This window comes from Saccopteryx bilineata, chromosome 1 (assembly GCF_036850765.1).
Source record: "Saccopteryx bilineata isolate mSacBil1 chromosome 1, mSacBil1_pri_phased_curated, whole genome shotgun sequence".
Lineage (NCBI taxonomy): Eukaryota > Metazoa > Chordata > Mammalia > Chiroptera > Emballonuridae > Saccopteryx > Saccopteryx bilineata.
This window is the reverse complement of record NC_089490.1, coordinates 183,097,461-183,111,018: the sequence shown is the minus strand read 5'-3', so window position 1 is coordinate 183,111,018 and position 13,558 is coordinate 183,097,461. Positions and strand designations below refer to the sequence as shown.

The window sequence follows — 13,558 nt, the reverse complement described above, 5'->3', positions numbered from 1 at the left end:
TCTAAGAAACAGAATATTTAAATAATTTCAAAGTATCTCCCCACAAATCACTTGTTAATTATAAAAGGGAGAGTAACTTTACAATATAAGAAGTACCTGGTAGTTACACTTAGATCAAACCATACAAGTGGTGATTATCAGTACTGTCACAAATCAAAATTTTAGATTTTCTTTTCTATTTGTTCTATAATATTTCTACCAAAGAAGTATAATCTGTTTCTAGTCATGAGAAAATATCAGACCAACTCAAATTCAGGGACACTGACTTGAGTTCTTTCCAATTTTCTACCATATTAAAAATGATCTGTACATGCTTACATAAAGACATGTGCACGCCTTTATTCTCTTGAGGTAGCTTCCTAGAAGTCAATAAACACACACTTTAAATGTTGATAAAAACTAATTGCCCTGAAGAAATAAACAATTTACACTTCTTTAATTACTAGTAAAATTGAGCATATTCTCTCAATTTATTGGAAACATAAATGACTCTTCTGACCTTTTGAGCATTTTTATTGCAATCTTTATTTATGATTTGTAATTATGTGTTATATATTAGTGGCATTTACCTTTCATTACAAATACTTTTCAAGTTTGTAGTGACTTTTTTGCCATGCAGATTTCTAGAATCCTGCCTTTAAACCATCTGTGCCAGAATGATACAGCAAACAGAAACACCTCATTCCTGCAAGATGTTACATAACAAAAGCCTAGAGCTCATCTGAATGACTTATATATTTGTGATTCATCCTATCCATTTTTAGTTGAGTCTTCTATATATTACTTTCCTATTAAATTCCCATAATAAATATAAAAGTTCCTTCAGTCTGCTCAGCCTGAAACCCATTTCCTCCCTTCTTTCAAAAAGAAATGTCAGCTCATCTAAGACCAGAGCCTTACTCCTTCCCATCTAACAGAAATCCTGCTAACCTCTCAAACTATCTCAATCATCCATCTCTCACATAACTTCGATTACCAATTTTTTTAGAAAAGATGTTTTACACTTACAGAAAACACTCCCTCACCAGCTGCCCACAATAAAACCATTTTCAAATTGAATGCTACCTCTAAAATATTAGGCTGGTGTCTTTGATAATAACTACCCTTAAGGGCTTGTTATGTGATTTAAATGTTTGGGGAAGCAGTAAGGCCTCTGATATTATTAGCTGTGTGACCTTGAACAAAGTTCCTTAAGCCCTCTGTGCCTTATTTTCCTCATTTATAAAATAGTGGTACATACTTTACAGAACTGAGTGTAAATTAAAGCACGTACAGCCTGGACACCAAAAATACACAATGAACGACAGCTTCCTTTCTTACCCTTCTACTCTGTCTTTAAAATGTGTTTTAAAAGTTTTACACACACACACACAATGGAACACTACTAGCCGTTAAAAAAGATGAAATATTGCTATCTGTGACAACACAGGTGAAACTCTAAGAGTATTATGCTAAGTGAAATAAGTCAGACAAAAAAGGACAAAAACCATACAATTTCACTCATAAAACAAAATGTAGCAAACTAACAACAAAAAAAAACCCAAAACCTTATAGATACAGACAACAGAATGGTGGGGACCACACAGGAAAGGGGGTGGAGGAGGGCAAAGTGGGTAAAGGAGGGCAAACACATGGCAACAGAAGGAAAGCAGACCTCGGGTGGGGAGCACACAAGTGCACAGACGTTGTAATCTTTGACACCTGAAAATGATACACTGTTACTCAAATAAATTTAAATTTTAAAAATATATATTTTTAAGTTCCCATGTTTCCATTTTATTTTGTACTTCAGGCTAAAATAACCACCAAATTCTTCAATGATTATTCCTGTGACATTAAGTACAGATAATTTAAATGATATGAAGCTTAATAAATGCCTTTACAATATTCACCATAAAAGCTTAAGAAACCAAAGGTTAATTCTGTTGAAAGTCTAGAAACTGTAAAGCAAAAATCAATCCTAGATTTAACTGATATAAAACATGCATTTCTAACACCTTCCTTTATCAGATCAGTATAAAACAAAACATATCCGTAAATATTAGCCACTTGTCCTCTATACAAAATAATACTTTTATTAAAAGCCTGTCACTGCCTCATACAGCTTGCACAATTTCCTCAGGCTCAATGCAGCTGTCTGGGCACTGAGATTCCACTTGCTCTTTCAGTTAGCTAAGGGAAGTACAGTTAATTCTGGTATAGCAAACACAGCCAGGCTCAGATCAGGGGTTCTGTAGATTGACCTGATTCAGAAACAGTAAGGATCTGGGACAACTTGACCTTCCTTGAAACATGCTTGGTCTTTAAGCAGAACCTGACCAACAGTCAGCAGTTTAATTCCCAGATCTCAGCCAAACAGAAGAATCCAGAAATCGGGACTGCTGAATGCCCCACAGGCTGTTCCTTCGGGGAGAGGGCACGACAGCAATCTTCTACAATTATCCTCTGGATAATTACTAAGCCAACCTCTTAGAGTGGGCATATTCCTACAAGATGAAGTGATCCATCGTGAACCTCTCTTTTCCACAACACATTTACTACTCCTTCCCTTGATAACCAGAGTATAGTTTTCTTCTTACTGGGACTTTTGTTTATTGCTGACCTTCCTCCCATATCCACCATTCTGCTCTAACAAAATGAATGGAATCTATCATAATACATAAGATTAATTTGCTGAAAAATTTGTATGGCACATACATCAATTCCTATTTCACCATCAATAGATTTCTATTTTTTACATTTTTCACAATAAACTTTCAAACTGGAGAGCAAAAGAAAGTGAAATTGAAACAATTATTTCACTCTTCAGTATCAGGCATTTCTGAGAGTCCGGTCCAATCCTGTTCCTACACAACACTGTAGAGTGCTGCAAAGACCAGATAGCTTATTACACTCAGGTAATGACACCTGCAATTTCCTAAATTACTGACTATAGAATCACTGAACCATGGTTGGCCTCTGACTTCTATTACCAGTGATTAAATATTTCTGAGCTTTACTTTTCTGATTGGTGGTCGTTTTTATACACCATCTTTATTTAGAGTATATCAGACATTGTCTCTAAAAGAATTATTGGTAGTTTTTCTTGAACTTTTCTGAAGTTGATAAAGAAGAAACATGTAAGGTCCCATTTACTTAAAAGTAGAGACAGAAGTAATAAACCTCAAGAGAGGGTTTGGATGAGGCTTTAGGAAGTATATGTAAAACTAACTGACCCTTACTTTAATGGGCTGAAATCCGTATTAAAAAATCTGAAAAACACAAAAATGGTGGCTTTAAATAAAATAGTAACAAAAAGCTTTTCTGACACTACCCTAGAATTAATGGCAATTTTAAACATAAAAGAGACTAGAGCAGAAAAAGATTTACAAAGTGGTCTTTTTAAAGCATAAGAAATAGTTACCTAATAAATATAAATAAACTAGCAATAAATTTAATATCCAAAATACATTCTGCATATTTTCAACTCAGATTAAAAAAAATCATAAATGTATTGTTAATTTAACATTAAAACATTTTTAATGGATGATCACATACATAAACACAGAAGCTGCTTCCAGCATGTGGAGTGATACTGACTTATCTTGCCCTTATCCTTGCACTGATAAACTGGCTCCTTCAAACTAACAGTTTTCCAGACATTCAAAAGAACAAAAAGGAAAATAAAAATAGCTCATTTAACATCTATCCAGGGTACAGAAACTGTTTATTCATGATCCTTAAGGATCTAAATAAATAAGGCCCTTTGCAATAAAGTATCATGAAAACAAATGCCAATATTTTATTCCTAAATACTGTATTTTTAATTTTCCCTTTCTCTCTTTTTTTCCCTCTCTCTCACCCCACCCATTCTGGGCCAATTCAAAGAGGAAAGAGGCTACATGGTCAGTAAAAACTCTTTATTAAATTAAATTTTAAAAAACAAAAATTTTTATTGAATGAGTAAAGATAAGCCTATGGGATCAAATCTTATTTAAGGCAAGCAATCAAATATTTTTCTTTCAATAGTAAATATAAGCATATTAATTAATATGTACATGGCCTAATATTCTAGTAGGTAGTATAATTATTAAATTATGCAAATTAGTAAACACTCAGTATGTAAATTATTGAAGAATAGTCTATTTAGTTCCTTTATTAGGTTAGCTTTAATTTTAACCCTTGATGGTTTGCTTCACAGTAGAACACCACCATAGCATATTTGAAGAAAGAGTTAACAGCACCTTAATACATATTGTATTCCGGGAAATTAAAACTTTACTGATGAGTAACTTTAAAATGCCAGATTTTGATATATTTACTAAAAAATGTTTTCTCTTTTTCTTTAAAATATGCATATACAAAAATAAAAAAGAAATATGTATATATCAAGACATAACTTGTTCTCTAATAAAAAGTCCTGGCCTGACCTGTGGTGGTGCAGTGGATAAAGCATCGACCTGGAATGCTGAGGTCACCGTTCAAAAACCCTGGGCTTGCCTGGTCAAGGCACATATGGGAGTTGATGCTTCCTGCTCCTCCCTTCTCTCTCTCTCTCTCTCTTTCTCTCTCTCTCTCTCCTGTCTAAAATGAATAAAGTCTTTAAAAAAAATTAAAAAAAAAAAAAAAAAGCCTGACCTGTGGTGGCACAGTGGATAAAGCATCAACCTGGAATGCTGAGGTTGCCGGTTCAAAACCCTGGGCTGCCCGGTCAAGGCATATATGGAGGTTGATGCTTCCTGCTCCTCCCCCCCCCTTTCTTTCTCTCTCTCTCTCTTCTCTAAAATGAATAAATAAAATTAAAAAAAAAAAATTAAAAAAAAAAGTTCTTACCACTAATTAAGATACATTTGCCATTGTTAGTGTTAGATTATACTTTTTGCTAATAAAATGGTACAGAAGGCTAAGGAAAATTATTCAAACTAAAATCTGAAATTTATATGAATACTCAATATTTATATATTAACCATAGTTTTAATAATGTACAGTGTTTTAAACTGTAAATATACAAATCCTTAATTTTTTGAAAAATTATAAAATTATTTGGGTGAAAATCTTTTACCTCACTTAAAGTTGAAAAGTTCTAAATCTTTCTCTGGACTCTAAGTCAACCAGTCCCAGTTTCTCTTTAATTGTTCCACATGTAAATTTTAGACATCCATTTTGTTATCAGAATTTCAAAGTAATTCAAACTATACTGCTACAAAACTCAATGATTTATGTTCAGTATTCACATGGTTTCCTCCAGGTAAATTCTCATTTTTCACTAATGCACCCTGTACTCGCAGCATATTTTTTACTAACCAATAATCTGCTACTAAATTTGAGCAGTTCATTTTTTGTTGCTACTCACTCAGAACTGAAATCTTCTCAAGGCACACAGGTTTAAGGTCCACAGGGACAGATATTAACTATGCTCTCACATAGAGAAAACAATCCAAGATCAAACCAAGACTAATACCTAACATACCCAGATCTGCAAGAATAAACTGCCCAGCTCAGCATGCAATTACAACAACCACCACCAATTCATCCACAAATCCTTTATTCCCAAACCCTGCCTGACCAGAAAAAAAATGAATTTCAAGTCTATTTTTTAATGGCAAGTAACTAAAATCAAGAGACCCACCAAAAAAAAATCAGTTAAAAATACTGGAGGCAGACAGGTAACTTCATCTGTGGCATCTGGATTCCAAGTGAAAGAGAAAGGGCACAAAGGCAAGTATGGGAGGCAAACGCATGTGTGCAGCAGGGAGAGTGGGAGACGGAGAGTAAGAATTAGGATGACTGAAAACACCAGACTGGGCTGGATTTTTCCTATCAAGGCAATAATGTTCATGCAACAATTAGTGGAATGGAATAGAAGTAATAAGCCAAAATGGAGAGATCATGTAACAGTGACAAGAGCATACTAAAGAGAAAGAGGAAAGGAATAATCAGATATGAAACCAAACAAATCATAAAAAGAGAGACCATCATCACAAAGAACACGTGGAATGACTTAAAAAGAAATGAATTATTTTAAACAAATAAGGGGGACTAGGGAGGAAAAGGAAAGAGCTAAAAATTCTAGCCCAAACTAGAAAAACCTTGAAACTATTTGAGAAACATCACCACCACAAATTTTAATAATAGTGAGCTAAATGCAGGGTTTTATGGGGTTCTGCCAATAAATGCAAGAGTTTCCAAGATAGCAAGTTATTTTGTAATGCTGCATATGGTTCTTCAGGGTATTTAATGCAGGGTGGGGCAAAAGGAGATTTATAGTTATGAGTACGCTAAACTGAGTTTATTCTTGTATTAATGCTTATTATTTTCTTTATGAACAACTGTAAATCTACTTCTGCCCCACTCTGTATTACAATGGATATGCTGGAAAACTACAAGAGCTTCAGAAAGAAATTTATTATACTGTTGTATAACAAATATTGTCCATATAGCGCAGCTTTCTTTCTGTTTATCTCTTCTGAAGACTGCATGATTTAAATTTTGAAAAATACATTAAAAAGTAACGAGAGGTTCATATTACTTTGTCCCATAAACTGAAATTGGAGGGCAGTGTATTCAAAATAAGATAATTTGTACTGTGAATCGCTAAACTTTAGGAATTTCATCATTACTGAATTTAAGTTAGACAGCATAGAGTTTCATAGATATTAATAACTTCTGCTTTTTTCCAACAGGGACTAGTCCAAAGAAATCATAGTTCATTTTTTTAAAGGGCTCTGGATGGGGGTGAGGGGGTTGGAAGAACAGAAATTTGCATAACCAGCCCAAAACAGATTACCAAATTATTTCTACTCCAAAGCAAAAAAGAAGCATCACAGTATAATGAAACAATAAGAAGAAAAGTCCACTAAAGTTCTAAAATTATTCTCCTTTATATTTTTTCACTAAGACAGTGATGAAGAAAAGTAACAAATATACCATGATATTAACAATAGGAGAAAGGGAAGGGGCAGTGTTCAGAAGATATCTGAGAGCTCTGTACTTTCCACTCAAGTCAGGAGCAACTCTCTGAGATGCCTTATTTTATCAACTACACTCCTTATCAAATATACCATTTAATCAAAAAGATACATCAGCAGATAAGTGGCATGAATCATGTCCGAAAAGATGAACTAAAACATTATTTCTGATTTTAATGTAGTCCACCTAGTCATTCCTTCAAAATTTCTTTTATTTTTCATTAATCTCATTCTAGAGTAACAAGAATGAATCCTTTTGGGGGTATACTATCTAGTTGTTAATTCTTTTTATGAAACAGCTCATTTAGAAAAATACTATTTCTATAGAAGACTATCTCCTTTGTCCTAACTTGGTCATTTTAGTATCACACAGTTTTCAAGTTCACCTGGTGTTATCAACTAAGCTTCCATCTGCATCTAGGGATTCAGTCTCTTGCACGCATAGTACCGAAATGCTGTCACACTTGGAAGGAATTCAGAAAGAGGGATGGGCAACAATGTAATATGCAGATGATGAATCACAGAACTGTACTTGAAACCTATATAATTGTATTAACCAGTAGTTACCCCAATAACATTAATTTCTTGAAAAAATTTCAGTAGTCGTTATTAGACTACTATGACCAATGCTAAAATGATGATATACTTCAAGGCAGCACTCCAAGTTTCTAATTCAGAAAAATATTCAAGAGAAAAAGTACTGAATATTACATAAACATTCGAAAATTGGTAACCAGATTCAAAGACCACATGTCACTGAACGTTCCAGGGGAAGGAAAGGGGTATCTTAAACCAGCAGCATCCACTACATCATAAACTGGAGAGGATACTAAAATCCTCGATTGAATTTATTTGGTATTACTCAAATTTATTCAGAAAATTATTAAACAATTACCAATATAAAAGCATAATAACTTATAACATGCCTAACAAAATTACCTAAGCGCTGCTAAAGGGGGATCTAAAACGTTTTTTGTTGTTGAAATCAGTGCTGACAAACTCACCAGGAGACTCTCCTCCCGTATTTGGGGCTTGGGCTGGATCTACTGCAGAAACCACACTGACAGCATTGGTGAGTATATTCACAGTAGGTGTGGAAGGTAAGACTGATGATTTCTTTGTTGCAATGATGACACTTCTGTAATAAAAATAGATTTTAAAATACAGAAGATTAACTCATGTTAACCACATAACTTTCAAAATAAGAAACAGGAAACTAACTTCTCTTTCTAATTTTTTCTTATCTCTGTTTTGATGTACAAGTTAGAAAATTCAACAAGAAAACTCTTCAATGGTGTTTGTTTCATCTCAATTTTTTTTTAGAATCAAGACAATGTTCTACGGAAATATGATGGTTCATTTCAACATTTAAACATATTTACTATATAATAGTCTTTACATTTAGGATTATCTTAAATTATCTAACTTAAATAAAATATGACCACAGATATATAAGAAAAAAATTTTGGCACTCAAGTGGAAAAGTAATTAGCTTTTCTTCACCTCAGAATTGAAACAGAAAACAACATGTTTCAACAAGAATTTTAAGCACTAGGAATTTGAAATCATAAAACCTTAGAAATTTTATTAGGTTAAAAAATACAGGTATAAAGAATTTTTAACATGTATGCAACCTAATTTTTACATTTTATTTAGAAAATTAACTTAAATCTGGCGACATTGATCAATAAGAGTACATAGAGACTGACCAGGCAGTGGCACAGTGCATAGAGCATCGGACTGGGATGTGGAGGACCCAGGTTCAAGACCCCAAGGTCACCAGCTTGAGCGCGTGCTCATCTGGTTTGAGCAAAGCTCACCAGCTTGGACCCAAGGTCGCTGGCTCAAGCAAGGGGTTACTCGGTCTGCTGAAGGCCCGCGGTCAAGGCACATATGAGAAAGCAATCAATGAACAACTAAGGTGTCACAATGAAAAACTAATGATTAATGCTTCTCATCTCTCTCTGTTCCTGTCTCTCTGTCCCTGTCTATCCCTCTCTCTGACTCTGTCTCTTTAAAAAAAAGAAAAAAGTACATAGGTATCAGGTAAACATTTCTATAGCACTTGAACTGTTGATTATGTTGTATGCCATCACCCAAAGTCAAATCATTTTCTGTCACCTTATATTTGTCCCTCTTTACACCCTTCCCCCACTCCTTCCCCCATGTCCCCTACCGCCGGGTAACCACTTCACTTTTATCTATGTCCATGGGACAAGATTGTTTTTAAATAATATTATATAGATAAAACAATGCCAAGATAAAAATGTTAGATTAAAAAATATCAAATAATCAAATTTGTTCACCTTGTATAATATTCAAACACAGGTATTTATGATATACCAATTTCAATTAAAGTGTAATACTTTATACCAAAATAATGACTAAAAGACTTTATTAGGCGTTAGCTCTATAAACATGCAAAAACCCAGTTAATGAGATAAGGAGGACAGCTGATATATATATAATGCACTCCCATAGCAGTGCTTACTTTTAATTACCTGGTGTTAACCATAAGCCTAAAGCCTTCAACATTCAATTTATTTAATCACATCTTTTGTTGACAATATTGTAACTGCAAGCTTCAAGTATTCCCTTAACAGCTTTAAAGTATTCAGTTTCTAAATAAAGTTACCTAGATACTTGATCCCAATAAATTCAAAGGTGGAAATTATCTAATTCTAATACTTTAAAAATTCATTCTGTTTTTGTTGTTATATCAAAAAGAGATAATACAAAGCGAAGTGGGTTCCGTTTCACTTCAGTGCCTATCATGTGACAGCAAACACTGTTGCCAATTAAATCAAGTTCTCTTGTGCTAGACATGGCTTATTCAATGTACTTGGGGGTAGCTGGTGTCACATCATTTTAAGGGTGACTGCCAATGTTAACTATACACTAAAAAATAGAAGCAACAGCCACCTGAGCCCTCAATCCAAAATGGTGTGCTTAAATCACAGCAGCTTATAACAGATGAAGATTATTGACTTTAGAAGGAGTAAACATGACCCCTATGTGTGTGTGCGTGCATGTGTGCTGGTGGTACATTCAGAAACAATACAAAATCTAATTTGTGCATTTGCTACTCTAAGCAGAAATGTATCGTATAAGAAAATCTCTAGTTACCTATTCCCTAGCAATCTATTTTTGGGAGAGGAGAAATATGGACAATTTACTTTCACATTTGTTCACAAAACAAAGAACCAGCAATATCCAGTTTACTCACACAATAGGTAAGTAATGATAAGAGCAATAGAAAATATTACTTATAAAAGTAAAATTGTTTTTGAAAAAGTGAAATTGTTCTTTCTATAATTGAATTTAAGACATAAACCTATCCTATGCACCAGCAATTCCCCTGGGAATTTCCTCAAAATAAACATGCTCAATAACATTCAAAGAGACTTTACTAGCAACAGCCAAAAATGGACAATAGCTTAGAACTCTTTAAGCAGAAAAACGCATTAAAGTATCATGGTGTGCCTGACCAGTGCTGGCAGAGTAGCTAGAGCTAGACCTGGGACACTGAGGTCCCGGTTTGAAGCCCCGAGGTCATTGGTTTAAGTGGGAGCTCAACTGGCTTGTGCATGGGTTCACCAGCTTGAGTGTGGGCTCTCCAGCTTAGGCGAGGGCTCACCAGCTTGAGTGTGGGCTCTCCAGCTTAGGCGAGGGCTCACCAGCTTGAGCATGGGCTCTCCAGCTTGGATGTGGGATCATCCACATGATCTCATGGTCGCAGGCTTGAAGGGGTCCCTGGCTGGGCTTGAGCAGTCCCCCTCCATCCCCAACAAGGTACAGGTACATACAAGAAGCAATCAATAAACAAGTAAAGTGCTGCAACTAGGAGTTAATGCTTCTCATCTCTCTCCCTTCCTGTCTGTCTCTCTCTCACTTTAAAAAAAAAAAATCATGGTATGCTCATACAATGGAACAATACTTGGCAATAAAAAGAAACAAACTACTGATAAACAAAGAATGGATGACTCTCAAAAGATTATATTAAGAAAGAAGCCTTAAATAGAAGAACACAAACTGTATTTCCTTATAAATGAAGTTCTAGAAAAGGCAAAACTAATCTATGTTAGAGAAAACTCAATGATAATTGCCTCTGAGGAATAGAGCCAGGCATTGGCTGGAAAGATGCATGAAGGAACTTTCAGGACTCATCTTGATCAGGGATTTGGGTTAACACAGGTGTATAAATTTGTCAAAGCTCATCAAATGGGACACTTAAAACCTGTGCTTTTCACAGGTGTATACAATATTACCTTAAAAACTGTTTTGATCCCTATTTAGCTATCTTCATGCTGAAATGGTTGAGGGTGAATTGACATCTGTAACTTAACTTTGAAATGCATCAAAAAATAAGACTTATGGACAGAAGGATGGATATATGGAAAATTATGTCACGAAGCAAACAGAATTAAAGGCTAATTGTAAAACCTCAGTGACGGGTACTACTGGTGTTCACTGCACAAGTCTTTGAATTTCTCTATATATTTAAGTATTTTCATAATAAAATGTTGGAAAATTGCTGACAGAAAAACATTTACTATAGATGTTCAATAGTATACACAATCTCTATTTGTCCAAGGTAGCATAATTAAAGATATCAAAACATCACCCCCAACAAATCCTATGAAAATTTTAAACAATAAATAATAAAATTGATTCAAAAAATTAAAATAAAGATAAAAGAATTTGCCCTCCTCTCTAATCCTTTTAACTGCTGACATTAATAATGCTTTCAATCACAAATAATACCTATTCTTTATTTTAATTCAGTAAACACTGATTGTCTGAGATTTTCCACATATTCCCATCCCTGACACATCTGAAGTGTGCCTTACTACATGAATTTACATTTAACCCAGCATTCTTCACACACATCTGCAATATGTGGTTATCGTTCTTGTGTATTATTTCACAAGTCCCGCCTTCTGTATGTGCTATTCGTCTGCCAAGATGCCTTCCTATTAGTTCTACTTGCCAGCAAGCTTCCTTCTCATCTTTCAAAACCTTGCTCAAAGGTAAGCCACCCAGACTCTCCAAGTCAAAGTTCCTGATATATTATACTTTGTGCTCCCATGTGATAGAAACTTTTAAAGTATTAATAGCTGCTATGATTAAGCACTGACATATGCCAAGAATTATTACTGAATTCTCAAAACAAGCTTAAGATAGTTATTATTTCCATTTTAAAAATTACAAAGTTCAGAAAGGTAAGAAAACTGATCAACGTATACGGCAGAAGTGCTCTATAGTTCAGTCTGTCTAAAGAAGGGCCTCTAATTGAAACTCTTACCTCATACTGACCTTTTTAAGTGTTGAGATATAATTCATACACCACACATTTCACTAATTTAAAATGTACAAGTAAATGGTTTTTAGTTTGTTCAGACTTGTGCAACCATCACCACAATCATATTAACATTGAAACTTAATCATTTATAAGCAATAGTAATTGTTATCCAAACATAAAATTATGTACATACTACTGAAAACATAAAAATTTACCTGCTCACAAATGAAAAAAATTGTGCATTCTTTAGTCCAACTATGTACTTAGTACATAACAGAAAACTTAAGTTAATCCATTTCCCAATTCACTGACTGGTTCAAGTCATTACTGAGGAAATTTATTTTATTTTATTTTATTTATTCAAATATCACACACTTTCACATAAATGCTATTTTATTTAACACGCAAACAGTTCAGTAAAGGAGAAAAGAACATTTTAAACCTAGCACTTTAGTCCCTAAGGATCTAGTTGAAAAGCCAGACCAGCCTTGAACTTTATCAAGATAAATCCCTGGCATCCACTAATCACCAGAAAGGATCTTCAAATTAGATAAGAGCAAGAATTTTGGCATGGGAACGAACACAAACACCTTGCCATCCAAAAAGGCCCACAACCTGGCAGCCTTTCAGCAAGGTTCCACTCATGTAGCTGTGACTCTAAATTTTCCAGCTATTGCTTGGGAGTTGATAATTCTTAAGATATGAGGAGAGTTGTGATTTCTGACACAGCATTCCAGAGATAAATACACGATCAGAGGGATGCTTTGAAATTCCCAAAGATATTCCACTGGTCTACAGCTGCAATGAGAAGTTTTCAAAAGGTGTCTCTTGCTAAGAAAAAGAGGGGGGAAACACAGAGCAGTTGGCTTGCCATCAGACAGTACGTTAAATGCAGACCAGACATGTAAGTTCCAAATAACACCCTGAGAAATGCTATCATCGAAATTCCCCTTTAATTTCAACAAACCCCTTCATACGCATTACTACCTAAGCATGGCTTCCTGTAAGTTCATAACCTACTCACAGAAGGCATCACTAAGGCAGTTTAATTTGTATACCATTTAAAAACAAATGGAAAAAAATAAAAAATTAAATTAAAAAATGGCAAACTATATGAAATTTGTGCCATTTATATAACAACTTTCTTTGACTAAAATAAGATATATTTAATTTTAAAAATCTACTCTCAATCATTTTTTAGTACTCAAGCTAAGATTAATACAAATTGAAACAAATTCTAAAAATTGAGAATATTTTAAAAACCTGATCATACACCTTTTCCCACCCTCAAAATATAGCCATTGTTAGT

The 13,558-nt window shown here is 34.3% G+C and overlaps 1 protein-coding gene across 6 annotated transcripts in view; it reads right to left on the bottom strand.

Annotated features, from left to right (window-relative positions):
* The window catches only part of LRBA (LPS responsive beige-like anchor protein), a 634,310-nt gene that overhangs the window by 451,782 nt on the left and 168,970 nt on the right, over positions 1-13,558 (bottom strand). For all 6 annotated transcript variants that reach the window (XM_066280997.1, XM_066281009.1, XM_066281017.1 and 3 more), the window contains exon 31: positions 7,952-8,085. In XM_066280997.1, coding sequence (XP_066137094.1) covers positions 7,952-8,085 — 134 coding nt within the window. The remainder of the gene's footprint in view (positions 1-7,951; positions 8,086-13,558) is intronic.